Here is a 14,196-nt window from a genome sequence, read left to right as displayed (position 1 = left end):
AGGTTTTTTTTTTCATCTTGTGTGTGTTATATTATTTTTATCTGTAATAACAATAATTCAAGCTAACGGAGCAGCTGAGGTCAAAATGCAAACAATAAAGGGAAAAACCAATGATTTCCCCTTTCTGATTCTTATGATAACATTGGTTCTCCTTTTTCTCATAGTATGTTTGTCTTTGGACAAGTCAGCAGAACTCACCTTCTTCTCTCATTTGAACGTATTTCTTGCGGGCACAATGTTTTCGCCAAGCCGTCTGAATAGTTCTGGCGTAACCGTCGAATTTGCGCTCTCTCGTCTCCTCCAGGAGAAAAAGCTTTAGAGACACACAACAGAATAAACACATGTTAGATAGAGAACACCGTAAGTTGCTAAACTCTAATGTGATAGCAAACACTTTAGTCTATAGTACACACATAGAAATAGAACCTGAATAGAAAAATACCATTTAAAAAAACTTTTCAACTGATTTTAACACCATGGAAGAGTAAGGGGCCATTATGGCACATCGATACATACACCTGCCCTGTTTGTCACTCTTTGTATTATCTCTCTTTCTTTCAGATTTTTCATTTGTTAGCATGGCGCTAAGCAAATAAAGTGTTTTCTCTCTGTATCCTGACCCGTGATGCTTTGAACACAATGACTGGTATCATTAGAGCAGTGATCTGCATTCTGCTTCCTGTATGTTCTCAGAACACACTGCCACAGTTCTGCTGTTCTCTAGACTAAACATCAGATCCTATTATTAAGACAAAGGCCTGGCATAGACTCTCTCTCTCTCTCTCTCTCTCACACGCACGCACGCACACACACACACACACACACACACCCCCTACACATTTGGCACATTTGGCACAAGACTGATTAGATATTATGGGCAAAAACAATGAAATCCCTTCTTGGACTCTGTCTTACATCCCACACACGAACAAACACACACTCACACCAAACGCGTGTGCGCACATAAATGCCCCATTGACATACTGTTCTCTGATATTGGATAAGTGTCCCAGAAATCTCCCACCCCACCCAAAATGATATAGAATTACTATTACAAATGGTTGCTCATTACAATTGCATACATTTTTCTTAATATTCAGAGATGAAATATAACCTGCACATCTCTTCGCAGTTTACCTCACCCTGTTAAAATATCTTGTGCAAACAGTGTGTAAGAGGTCTTCATTAGCTCTCTTCAGGATCAGAGAGTTTCTTTTGGCAGAGCATCTCCTAAATGAACACTCTCTCCTCCTAAAGAAATTCCTTTAGTCAAGAACTAATTACTTCGTGTCAGCACCTTATCTCATAAGGAGTCAGGACTCTTGTTTGTAGAAGCTAAGCAGTTCAAAACTGGTTCCTCCCATATTTAATCACACACACACACACACACACACACACAGAGAAGGCCAAGTTTTAACATCTCCATGCAAAAATCACACATCTTTGGATAATCTGGTGCATTCATGCTGAGCCACAGAGCCTTATTCTTTATCTGTGTGTGTGCATGTGTACATCTAAATGTCAATAGTGAGATCACAGTTCAACCATAAGCAGTGCTTTCATAAGCAACCTGAAAAAAAAACACACACAGTGGAAAAAGCAAAAGTGTCTTGGACATAACAGGAGCTGCTTTAGCACCATAGCGTTGCAGTTGTGTATCAGCTCCAGAGTAATGTTGACCTAACAGTGCTGACGTGGGATTGACCAAGAGTTCCTCCTCTCTCCCTGCTGACTGACGCTATTCATGGCTGCTCTGAGCTTAGCTGTGTGTCCGCGAGACAAAGACGCACTCTTACGTTTCCTTTCTGAAGCAAGACCAAAGCATGGAAGTGCATTCAATGCTTTGCTGACAATAGGGACAAACTGTTACTTGTGTATTATTTCGACAAAGGATGAAGCATGCAGTGTTAATGTCGCATATTAAGACAATGATCTAAAGTGCTTATTTTGAATCTGGTTTGTGTACTGCTGGATTTCTATTGACTGTATTGGCAATAAAAGTACATAAAGTAACATTTCAAGTGATCAACAAGTGATGTGGGAGTTAGTAGATCTTTCTTCAGATCTTACCGACTCAGGGGCTTTAATGAAGATTTTGGTGTGTCCGAGCTGATACTGGTCCTGGTCCATGTGTACGGAGCGCAGGAGGTGCAGCACACCCTGCTTCTCGTCGCCACGCCACGTCGGCCATGACTCCTTCGTGAGAATGGCGTACCTGTTACAGAATCAACTTCATTAAGTTCATTATATTGATGATTGATGAGAAAAGATACACTCCACGCGTCCACACCTGTCCAGAGACATATAAGCCATCACATAATCAAATGAAAATGAAAAATAAAGTAATTCATAAAAACTGGAGATCAAATTGTGTGGAAAAACTAAAATCTGCAAAAGCATATCCTCTAAAATAAATGATATGGGCCTAAACATATTTATAACATACAAAATGGCTCATTGATAGTCAATGATTGATAATGGAGCTTTGTGTCAATATGTGGTGTGTGAGTGTGTGTATAAGATAAACAACTGACAGGGTGAAGTTCAAAATGAACTCCTTATATGTTCACACCAAAGATTGATATGATTCAACCTACCCATAACTGGTAACCATTTCATCATTTAATCACCCTCATATCATTTCAAACCTGTATGACTTTCTTTCCTCTGCAGAACACAAAAGTAAATATTTTTGGTTGTTGGTTATTGAAAAACATTGACTCCCATCGTACGGACATAATCTATGGAGACATTTCTCAGCATATCATCTTTTGTGTTCCACAGAAGAAAGAGTCAAATACAGGTTTTGAATGACATGAGGGTGAGTAAATGGTACCTGATTTATGGGTGAACTATCCCTTTAAGCTCAGACTCTCTGTGTCTGTTGGCTCAACCTGAACATTTCAGAGCTCTTCTTGGCACTCTTATCCAAGCAATGACGCCCATCCACCACACACCAAAATAAAGAACACCCAGTCAGCTTTAGATCCTAATGCCAACTATTTTCCCCAAAACAAAAGAGCAATCAAAATTTATTTGTATAAAAGTGACTCCTCCTGAAGCGATTTCCTGTTGTGTCTTCTATCTTTCCCTTCTCTCGTTCCTGTTTGACTTTACCTGTTCAAGAACTTGCGAAAGATTCTTCTGTAAGCATAGCCAGCACGTCTAACTCTGATATTCTCCTTCAGACCTAGATACTCCACCTGGTGCTTTACTCTGGAAAGAGAGAGAGAGAAGAAGGAAGGAAGTTTAATGCTTGTGGCAACAAATCAAAAAGCCCCTCAAATACTCCTGAGCGTGTGACAAATTCATTGCCAAATAAGGCATTTCTGGTAGTTCCCCATCAGGCTGTCCATGTGAAATGTAAATAGATAAATAAGAATCTCATTGGCACACATCCTGAGAATGAAGTGTGAGTGCTATACTGCCCAACATGAACAATGCTCACAAACCATCATAACAGGAAGACCATTAGAGGCCGAACAATACAACACACCGGATCAGAACATTTCATACCACGTTTCATTCCAAAAACACCATGGCCGAGGAGGAAAAAGGGCAGGAGAAGTAAACAAAAAAGGTGAAAGAACTGTCAGGATGCTGAGAAATAAAACATGAATCCTGGTTTCCTTCACAATTCTCAGTTTATTGCATGTGCTGCTTAGAAGATTAATTCTGATACAAAAGTAAACACAAGAATGTGATCAAATGATGACTTCAGCCTCTCACCTGCTCTCTTCCCAGTCTCTTGGCTTCTTTGTCTCATTGGGTTTAATACAGCGGATGTAGTGAGGTGTACACTTCACCAAAGTGCTCACCAGATCATTGGCTTGTTTCTGCCATTAATAAAACAAAGACAGGGTGTGATACAACTTCCTCAAATCTATTATTTATTTTAATAAGACTGAAAAGACATCATTACATCATTAACTTAATGACACTCAGGCAGTACAATCAGAAATGTCAATGTAAATTGTGGTGTAGATCTAAAGTTCAAATATACTGTAAAAACTGTCATTTACAGTCAGGAAATTGATCAAAGTTGTGCCCAAACACATGAATCGAACAAACCGATACGTCCCCATTTCATCTCACCTTGATTTTACTTCCAACAGTGGTGGGTCTTCCTTTTTTATCAGCATTGAGGTTCTCTGGAAACAGGGCACGGATGAAAGGTCTAGTGAAGGGAACCAAAGCAGACAGGAATGATTTGAGAGTGGTGGAATGGGGACAGACTGAGTAAAGAATACAGCAGAAGAAACAGACGGTTACAGACAGGAATGTTTTGAATGTCTCTGTTGCAAACCAGCAGGGTCACTTGAATTCCTGTGAGCCACAGTGCACATTGTTATAGACTTCATCATTACCTGTGCTGTTTAATCTCACACATACTACCTATTTGCCTTTAAACCTCTTTAAATTAAAGTTTTATAGTTTGAGCATGTTATTATTGGATTCCTTTCTATAGCACTACTGCACTTTTTATATTCATAAAGTAATATACGTACATGTGAACATATGGACTAAACCTGCAATCCTTTATGTGATGTGAATGATAACAATACAATAAAAATTGTATCATTTATCAGGATTTACCATTTCTATAATTGTACAAAATATCTGTAATGTATTTATTCATGTTCCATGTATTTATTTATTAAACTTCCACAAACTGTTACAGCATTAGCATGCTTTGTTCCTACACCCAAGAGTTAAAGGTCAGGGGGTGAAACTGCAGGGCTACGTCTTCGCAGATGAACAGAAAGCCTTCCTTTGTAACTCAACTAACAATTAAAACTCAACATATAAAACCTGCTTGATGGTGCAAAGGAAGTTCTCTCTGAACTTTGTGTTTGTGTATCTACGCATGACAGTGTGTGTCTGAATGCAGTCTGTAATGGGACCCCTAAAAGTCTTCACAAAAGGCCGCACACAATAAGACTACAGGAAGACGCTAGACCTTGTCCACAGATGGGTTCTGGGGCCCAAAAGAGGCCCGGGAACACTTAAGACTGACGTGTGCACTTTACATCCCAACTCCCCTGAGAAACAGAGGGCTGTTTGGACTATAATGACATCTCCAGTACAATTCTTTTATGGGCCCTCAGACTTCAGCTGCCTTGATTATGTCGCAGTCTACATACTGTTAGAGCTCTATATGAGAAGTCTGTTGCAGGCAGCTTCTTAAAGGGATAGTCCACCCAAAAATTATGTTAAAATTTGATTTTCTACTATGGTAGTACATGATGCCCCAGAACCGTCAGTGTCTAACATTTGTCTAAATATCTTTCTTTGTGTTTAACACAACAAAGAACTCTATCCAGGTTTGGAACAACTTGATGTTGTTGAATTCATGAGAGAATTTTCATTTATGGGTGAACTAAGTTTAAATTTTTATAAACTGTACTGCATTTGATTTAGCTCAAAATTCGCCTAAGGTTATGTTATTTAAGTACTCAGATGTGTAGTGTGAATATATATAGCAGAACATAGGTGGTACTGACCCACCTTTTACGTTATTTCCCGAGTTGTTTTTAAGAAAGTACACTTTAACCAGTATTTACAGAACAGTATTTATAGCAACTGGTTCACATAAAAGTGCATACTTCAATATGTTTTTAGTTACTTCATAGACGTATTGCGTTTTGCAAAGCAACGTACAACGTAGGAAAACGTACATATCAGGGTGCAGAGATTGAAGTATGGCTGCTGTTACGACTGACACTTACATTTCACTGCTCTGCATCAACTCGATCAGGTCAGTGAACAGCACATCCCTGTTCCTCTCACAGAAGCCCTCTGCGTCATAAGACACCTGGAGAGAAAATGTGGACATTGTTAGACCACTAATAATCACAAACCCGATTCTTCTCTTTCTCACACTTAAAGGTGAATTCTGTGATTCATGCATCACTTGCTTAACCAAATAGAACTGCGGCATTCTGAACACTCTCCCATCTTCCATTGGCACACAAGTACATGCTAAACAATGCTGGGCTATTTAAAAAAATTGTCAAAAAAACTCTGTTGGGTTAAATTAAATCAGAAAATGTTCATATTTTACAAACAATGGGATAAAACAAACCAGCATTTTTAGTAGTCTCACCCCAAAATGACACATTTGGCTAAGCCCATGTCGTACCTCTCAGGATGGTTGAGATGTTAAAACAAATGTCTTATAAGCCCTTTTTGAGAAAATAACATTGTTGTTCTGCAAGTTAAGCCGGGATAAAACGTATTTTAATATTGAAGAAAAATGTAATTATGATTATATAGATTATACTGGATTTGGAAATGTGGTTATCTTAAAGATACTGATCTATTAAACAAGGTTTTCTATTCGCCTGTAGATCGTGCACATTATAAATGCATTGGTGCTGCAGGATGTAGATGTCTGCTGCCTCCCCTCACATCACGCCTCATTGAACACGAGGTATTTGGATTGGTACCACACATACTCAACTACCTCCAAGCAACAAAGAGTAAATGAGACCGAATATAAAAAACCCGTAACAACAGGCAAAAATGAAAGGAAATAAGTTTAAAGATGTGAGAAATAATAACAACTTTAACATTATACAATAAGAAAAGCGCAAAGGCAGAGATGCTTGAGTTAGAGAGGGGTGCACAAGACAAACCTTGCCAGCATAATGGTGGATGATGAAGCCCTGGTTCCAGCTGTTGAAGTGCTCGTGGTTGTTGATCTGCATTCGGAGCTTCTGAAGCATAGTCTGATCTGCACCTTCGCCTTTGGCATGCATAGTTGCGCAGACGTCGTCCAGTATACTCAAAATGCCTGGAGGATTCTGCCAATGACAACAACCAATCCGTAGTCAAATTCAGCGAAAACAAAACATAAGCCCTATTCACACCAGGTTGTTATAAAAATGAATATGATTCATAGGAATGAGGAATTCGCACAAGCTGTGAGTCAAACACTGTTTAAAGACTTTTTATTGCATTTGTTTGACACAATACTGGCACTGTGTTGCATTGTAATTTGATGTCTAAAGTAAGACATTACTCCTGACGTGCAGTTGCTTTATGCTACATTTGCCTTACTGTAGTTCTCGAGCTGTTTTAAAACCATATTTTACAGACATATAACACAGAAATATGAATATGTTTTGATTGCTTGCAGGATATCATTGTCAAACATACACTCATCTGACTTTACAGTAAGAACGTGCAACTGCCGGTCTGTCTTAGTCATGCATTTATCTCTCTGTCAACATACGCAGAGTCCAGCCCACAGGGTGTTACTCCCTCTACACAGAACACTGCTTTTAAATCTCTCGCACACATGCATTAGCTTTTATCAGCGTGGTTCACAAAGACAGCCAGAGATGGATGGGGACGGATTTTCTTTTTGTGAATTTTATAGCCTTTTGTGTCTAGTCTCTCTGTGAGTGAAGCATACTGAATTAGATGCCATTTGAAGTTTATTTCAATGGTGTTTAGAAGAACAGATCAGACATTCAATTTGCACGGTTACAAACTTACAATTTTACTCTCGATGAGGTCACAGACGATCTTGTTGTTGAAGTACTCTATGGGAGTCCATCGGATTCCTTCTTGCACATACTCTTCCTGAAGAGAGGGAGGAATTACACAATAGATATGAACACTGATCGAGCATACGTGTATGCACCTTAAGATCTCTCTTAAATACACATAAAAACAAAAGAAGTAACGACGTTTTACCTGCTCCGCTTTTAGAGTCAGCTCAATGAAAATCTGCTGCAGTTTTTCATTTACAAAGTTGATACAGAACTGCTCGAATCCATTTTTCTAAACAGCAAATAAAAGCACAACAATGGTATTTAGGAGTTAATGCAAATGGAAGCAAACAGGATTATATTAGAGGCTATCCGACATGATCCTTCTTAGGGGGAAAACACAGTATTTAGTAAATGTCCTACTGTAAATATATGTAAACATTATTTTTCTGAGTGGATGCAGCAAAATTGCTAAGAAAAATGGCTAGAAACACATCTACAAACTTCACTCGCCGCTGCCCACTCTTAGGTCCGTTTTCACAGGCAAGGCTTAAGAATAGTCGCAGACTAAAATAAGTGTGTGACCCGTCTTAACTGAATATAACTTTCCAAGAAGTATCTTAAAATATATCAGCGTCATTGTTTTGTGTCAGGATGCACACCAGTAATGGATTTTTCTAAGGTATTTTTATAAAAGCGACATAAATATCTTAATCTATCGAAGGCATATTACTGGCTTAAGCTAAACTGTCTGTGAAACCAGGCCTTTAAGTTTGATATCTATGCAAAGCTTAGAATTTCTCCTCTCCACAATGTCATTACAGTGGTGAGCATTTAAACAGACCTGTTTCTTCTTACCAACGGCCTGCTACAGTGCTTCTGATGGACAACTTTAAAAGCGATTTGCTCAATATTTCAAATATTTTTTGCACCCTAAGATTACAGAGTTTTTAAATAACTGTACAACACCAAATATTGTCCTATCCCATACATATATGGAAATTGTGTTTATTCAGTTTACAGATGATGTGTAAATCTCAATTGACCGTATGAATGTTTTTGTGGTCCAGGGTCACAAATAAGGTAACTAAATCAAACTATTAACTATGTGTCTAATAAGACAACACTCTCACCTGAAATATCTCAAAGCCATATATATCCAACACTCCAATGTTGAGCTCCTGATGGTCTTTAACCATGGCTTTATTGATTGACTACAGAAAACAAGAACATTATGCTCAGTTAATGGCTTATTTCATCATTACCTTTTAGTAACAAAACAATGCAGGTGCAAACGGCTCTTACCTCTACCAAGTAGTCAAAAACCCGAAAATGCAGAGCTTTGGAGAGAGCGTCACGTGTGAAAGCCGCCTGTTCCACATTCAGCGTCACATCTATGGACTCTGATTTGCCTCCCCACTTGCCGTCCATCTTACGGCTGGTGAGTTTTTCTTTCAGACGGTCCTGATTGATGCCCAACAGAAAAGCAGGAAACGCTAGAACTGTGACAAAGAAAAGGGCAGAAACACACACAAATAAAAGAGTGTGTCAAAGTTAAAAGCAAAATTCTGTAACTTGTGAGTCATCTTTCAAATTGTACAGGGTTGCAGAGAGCAGGGAAAAATCGAAGCTTTGTGCAAATAATTACAAAAAGTTTATATATTTGCATTAGCAAAATAAACAGGCTTATGCAACATGGAAAGGATGTGTGACAAATCAAAAGTTATAAACAAAATGATAAACAAAGATTTTTTGTTCACTTTTAAAGTTTAAATAAAGTTAACAGTTATAGTTAAACCTATGTGAAATCTTGGCTCTAGAGCAGAACCAGTTGAGAACCTCTTGCATAAACAATAAATAAGGAAAAGTTCACCCCCCCAAAAAATTATTTATTAACGCTTATGTCATTCAAAACCTGCATATGTCTTCAGTGTAACACAAAAGAAGATATTTTACGAAATGATCATGTTTTTAGTCCATATAGAGGAAGTGAATGGGGAACAACATCTTTAAAAATATCTTCTTTTGTTCTCAGCAGAAGAAAAAAGGTTTGGAATTACATGAGTAAATGACGAAAGATTTTGGGGTGAACTTTATATGTGTAATGGGTACACCATACCTTAAAATACATGACTCATGTGTATTTGTGTATCCACAACAATAGATCTCATCTAAAGTGAGGTACGGGAGAGACACGAGTCATTGACAACCCTGTTCCTCCCCTCTCTCTACACTGACTCACCCACCTTAAAATGGGGAATCACGTAATTCAGCCCTGAAAGTGATGTAGTGTGTCATACTGCTGAAGTATCGTTCATTATTCACATATAAGGGTGTGGTAAAACAGAGCGCCCTAAACAGAAACTATAAACAGAACAGGGAGTCTCCAGAGCTCCACTATTCTTACATAACATAATCAAAGACAACTTTTATTCAACGAATCCATAAAATAATCTATTAGCCTTTATGCTTCCCATAAACCCAGTTTACTTGAATCTGCATGCTCTTAATATACAAATCATTGAGATCAAAAGTGGATTTGCCATGAACAGATTATTCTGCGTATGGTTTTTACATTGCATAGCCTGCACCGAACGCGCGAAAGCCGCCGGCGGCAGACAGGAAGTGGGGTTGGGGGCTGGGACAAGGGGCAGAACAGGAAAGGAACAGATTAGCTTCGTCTGCTCCAAGCGCAGCATGGCATTACGCCACAGCAAACAGTCTTCTGTCATTCCAGCGCATAAGTCCACCTGGGAGCTTTGGGACATTCAGATGGAAGAAAAGAGAGGATCTAAAGGGGTGGGCCGGTTGAAAGGAAGTTGAGTGTTTTACGGTGTAATTTTAGGCTATGATGTAATACGCAGATACCAGGGAATAAACAGAGCTCTATTTTCATTTGGTGTGACAAGACAAAACATATGAGCAAACACTGTGAAGCATCTTCAGCTGCACACGGTTCAAATGAGGACTTAGAAAATGTCTAAACCGGCCACAGAGTAACAAAGCAGCATGGGATGTCAGGGATCAGAGGTGCGGTCACGAGGGTTAGGGTACATACACTCATCATTCTCAACAGCAGCATAATTCCCTGCTTCCCTGAAGGCGATGTTTCCAAGGTGAAGAATTCCTGCCACGATCTGCAGGACCAGGGAGCGATCAGACCCTGAGATACCAATCACGTCCATGGCATGCTGGGAACAGTGAGAGAAAGAGAAGGGAGAGAGAAAGAGGTTTTGAATATGAAAAATAGTTGTCATGTTTAAAAGACTAAACCTTCATAGCTTAATCATAATACAAGGAAAACTAATTAGTTTAAAATCATACTAACCAAGGTCTCATTGAAATCATGCTTGTCGTTAATATCGTCAACCTTGTATGAACCCGATTGGTTGAGGTAAGTGTAGTAATCCAGGTTGGTGATCCCAAGACTGCTTTTCTGATCAGCATGTGCTCCTTCTATCAGCTGTAATGACATCACACAAAACCTCACGTGAATAACACCCTCAGCAGGTTACAATTCTCTCAGCAAAAATAAAAGATTATAATAACAGTTCACCAAACTTGCGAAAAGAAACGTCCACATTATGTGCTAGGCCGAGAACAACGTGGCCTGCTTTTCAGAGCCAAATGGCTCCATCTTCCCTCTCCTGGATTTTATCACGGTTATTATTCATTAAGTTTTTCCTCATAACCCGGTGTACACTCTTTGCTACCGGCGGTCACGGTGACGTCTAGCTCTCGGGTCATTCTCACCTGGTAGAAGATGTGGAAGCTCCTCTCTCCTGGGTTCCGCATCACCACTCGTGATTTTTCCAAGAGAAAGTTGGAGATCTTCCCACCATCTGGTTCGCCGCCGGAACTGAACTGAATCTCAAAGTATTTCCCCTGTCAGAGAAGATGAATGTTAAAACGCACACACATGATGCTGCGTGTGCTGACACATAGAGGAAATAAGCGCTTTACTCACAAACATACAAAACAAAACCTCTTCAGAATCATTTATGTCTCTCTCTCTCTCTATTTGTTTGTGTATCACAGCTATCCATAAACATGCCAAGACCTATGGAAGTAATGACACTAGCAGCCGCTCTGAGACCCCAGATTTTTTCTACAAACCTCCCATATCCTCTGCATGATCCATTTGTGTCAAATTTAATCCAAAACCAAACCAGACCCAATCGAATAAAACTTACACGCTTGAACCTGGGACTTAATACGCAGAACCTGAGATAAATGTGATGTATTGTTTTATGTTATGTTGCTTTAGCATGTGATGTTTTATGTATAAAAGCAGATTAGAACTGTTCAAGCTAATAAAATAGTTTCAGTTATTACAATATTTAATTCCAAAGTGCTATATTTGGGTCAAAAGTCTTAAATCAAATTATAATCATATATATTTATGTTATGAACAACGAGCATTATTCTTCTGAGATTTTTCCCGTGTCCATGGTGGCAGTAAATGGGTTTTCATCCTGTTCATAATAAATCATAAATGGTCTTTTCAAGCTTTCTTTCATATCTATGTACAGTATATTTAAACTGAATGATCCCACTGTTTATGTTGGTTCCGGAGCAACAATGGGACACAGATCTATCTTGATAACAAATACATTAGTTAGCTAATCTACAAAAGGATGTTCAAAGCTTACAAAACGACTGGAGTTGTTGTTCCTAACAGTCTTAGCGTTCCCAAAGGCCTCCAGCAGTGGGTTGGACTGTAGGATGATGTCTTTGACATGCTGTGTGGATACAAACAGGAGAGGCAGAAAGTGAGAGCACAGTGACATAGGAGGACAAATACAACACCCAAACTGGTCTGAAAATGAATGTAATCAATAGTTAAAGAGAATTCATCATAAAAAAGGAAAAAATTCTATAATTTAGTAAAGCTTGTCATTCTAAACCTATATGACTTTCTTTGTTCTGCATAACACGAAAGAAGATATTTTCAAAAATGTTGGTGGTCAAACAACACTGCTCTTTATTGACTTCAAAATATCTGCTTTTGTAGTACACAGAAGAAAGAGTCATTCACAGGTTTAACAACATATGGATCAGAAGTTCTAGGTTAAAAGTCCCTTTAACATCCACAAAGAAATTAATATGGATAGACAGACAGGCTGTTTTAGTGTACCATAAAAGACCTTAAACACCTAAACTTTTGTCTTAAGCTTCTTATCACTGACACACAAAGTGTACATTTGCAGCAAAAATATTTAGAGAAATCCAAAATTTGCTGTTGTAAACAAACTAGCCAAAGCCATGTTTGGATTCGCAACACCTACAAAAAACATTTGCATATGGGCAGCAGTAAGAGATCAAAGTCAAACTTTACCAGGGACCACAAGTATTAAACATATAGACACCTGACAGACAAATAGATAACCAAAAAGGCAAGCATGCAAAACAAAAGAAAAATAGGGAAAAGTAACACATCGCAGATGTATAAGGATGCACCACACAATGGTTGCGGTCATATGATCATGATGCAATGTGACAGCAGAGGGATCCGACAAAGGAGCTTTCTGTCTTACAACAATACAGTGCTTTGTTCCAAACATGACATAATTTACCCTAAGAACCACCAAAGACTTATAAGACAGACCCTGGGTCATCACTTAAAAGGGTTAAAATATTTATGGGTGGTCCCCCTCTCTTGTTTACGATACAGAGTGTCTCTGTGGGGCCATGTTCACAGGGTAACCCTATAAAGGAACTCGATCTGTTTTACAATAAAATCATTAGATATAAAATAAAAAAGGAATCATTTTGTGATAGACATACTTTGCTAAAGAGAAATATATTGTAAGAGGATTAATGTAATCAGATTTATTCAATCAACAAGTGTCAATCCTCAAATGTCACTAAAATGGTTCTGGAAGGAGCTAAGAGGGAATGAAGGAGAGATTAGAGGAGGATTGTAAGAGCCAGATGGCTGCTGGTGGGTTTTGGGAATGATCATAAGAGATGGGGGTTAAGGAATGATAAAGACTGAGGTAAAGTGATCCGATTTTGGTTTAATACTATAACTACACCCTCTTAGATCATCAGGAACAGGAAACCACTGTATGATTTTCTATGTGACTATATGGTTTAACAACTGTGCAACTCACCTGAACTCTGGGACCTCCACCTGAAACTTTGGAGATGTAGCCCATGATGTACTTTGCTGCTACCGTTTTTCCTGCTCCGCTCTCACCACTGAGAAAACATGAATCAGAATTTTCATAATACTCGTAATAATAATAATGCTATAACAGACACACATAAAGCCTCAAACGCACACGCATGCACTCACGCACACACATAATACTTTACAATAAGGTTGTATTTGTTAACATTAGTTAATAGCATAACATAAATATTTAATTAAAAGAAAAAAAGTTTAATGGTCAAATGGAAATGAAACTTTGGATTTCATTTCAAAATAACAAAATCAATTTTCAAGATCCAGTAGTGACACTTATCTGAACAACAAAAAATGTCACAAAATTATACCAAGCGCATTAAAAAGTACAGTCAAAAAGAGAACTTTTTATAGGCATATTAAAGATCCCGTCTCTTATTTTCCCTAAATAGAGCACACAGCAGTTTAAAAATAAGAAAAGGACGGTATTAACAAGCAAAAACAGACCCTTGTGTGCCCCACAGCAAAATACTTAAATCTGCTCAGCCTGTTTTAAGAGGGTCAGAG

General features: G+C 38.5%; 1 protein-coding gene across 3 annotated transcripts in view; it reads right to left on the bottom strand.

Annotated features, from left to right (window-relative positions):
• myo1ea (myosin IEa) overlaps window positions 1-14,196 on the bottom strand; it is a 43,312-nt gene that overhangs the window by 6,014 nt on the left and 23,102 nt on the right. For all 3 annotated transcript variants that reach the window (XM_056747286.1, XM_056747295.1, XM_056747304.1), the window contains exons 5-20: window positions 13,616-13,703; window positions 12,152-12,241; window positions 11,253-11,384; window positions 10,828-10,962; window positions 10,558-10,690; window positions 8,805-9,001; window positions 8,633-8,713; window positions 7,705-7,791; window positions 7,504-7,590; window positions 6,639-6,806; window positions 5,730-5,815; window positions 4,096-4,177; window positions 3,730-3,836; window positions 3,118-3,216; window positions 2,071-2,215; window positions 199-313 (exon numbers count right to left, since the gene is read on the bottom strand). In XM_056747286.1, coding sequence (XP_056603264.1) covers window positions 199-313; window positions 2,071-2,215; window positions 3,118-3,216; window positions 3,730-3,836; window positions 4,096-4,177; window positions 5,730-5,815; window positions 6,639-6,806; window positions 7,504-7,590; window positions 7,705-7,791; window positions 8,633-8,713; window positions 8,805-9,001; window positions 10,558-10,690; window positions 10,828-10,962; window positions 11,253-11,384; window positions 12,152-12,241; window positions 13,616-13,703 — 1,832 coding nt within the window. The remainder of the gene's footprint in view (window positions 1-198; window positions 314-2,070; window positions 2,216-3,117; window positions 3,217-3,729; window positions 3,837-4,095; window positions 4,178-5,729; window positions 5,816-6,638; window positions 6,807-7,503; window positions 7,591-7,704; window positions 7,792-8,632; window positions 8,714-8,804; window positions 9,002-10,557; window positions 10,691-10,827; window positions 10,963-11,252; window positions 11,385-12,151; window positions 12,242-13,615; window positions 13,704-14,196) is intronic.

The sequence above is a fragment of the Triplophysa dalaica genome, chromosome 1 (assembly GCF_015846415.1).
Source record: "Triplophysa dalaica isolate WHDGS20190420 chromosome 1, ASM1584641v1, whole genome shotgun sequence".
Lineage (NCBI taxonomy): Eukaryota > Metazoa > Chordata > Actinopteri > Cypriniformes > Nemacheilidae > Triplophysa > Triplophysa dalaica.
The sequence above is the reverse complement of the archived record's forward strand: the minus strand, read 5'-3'. Positions and strand labels throughout refer to the sequence as shown.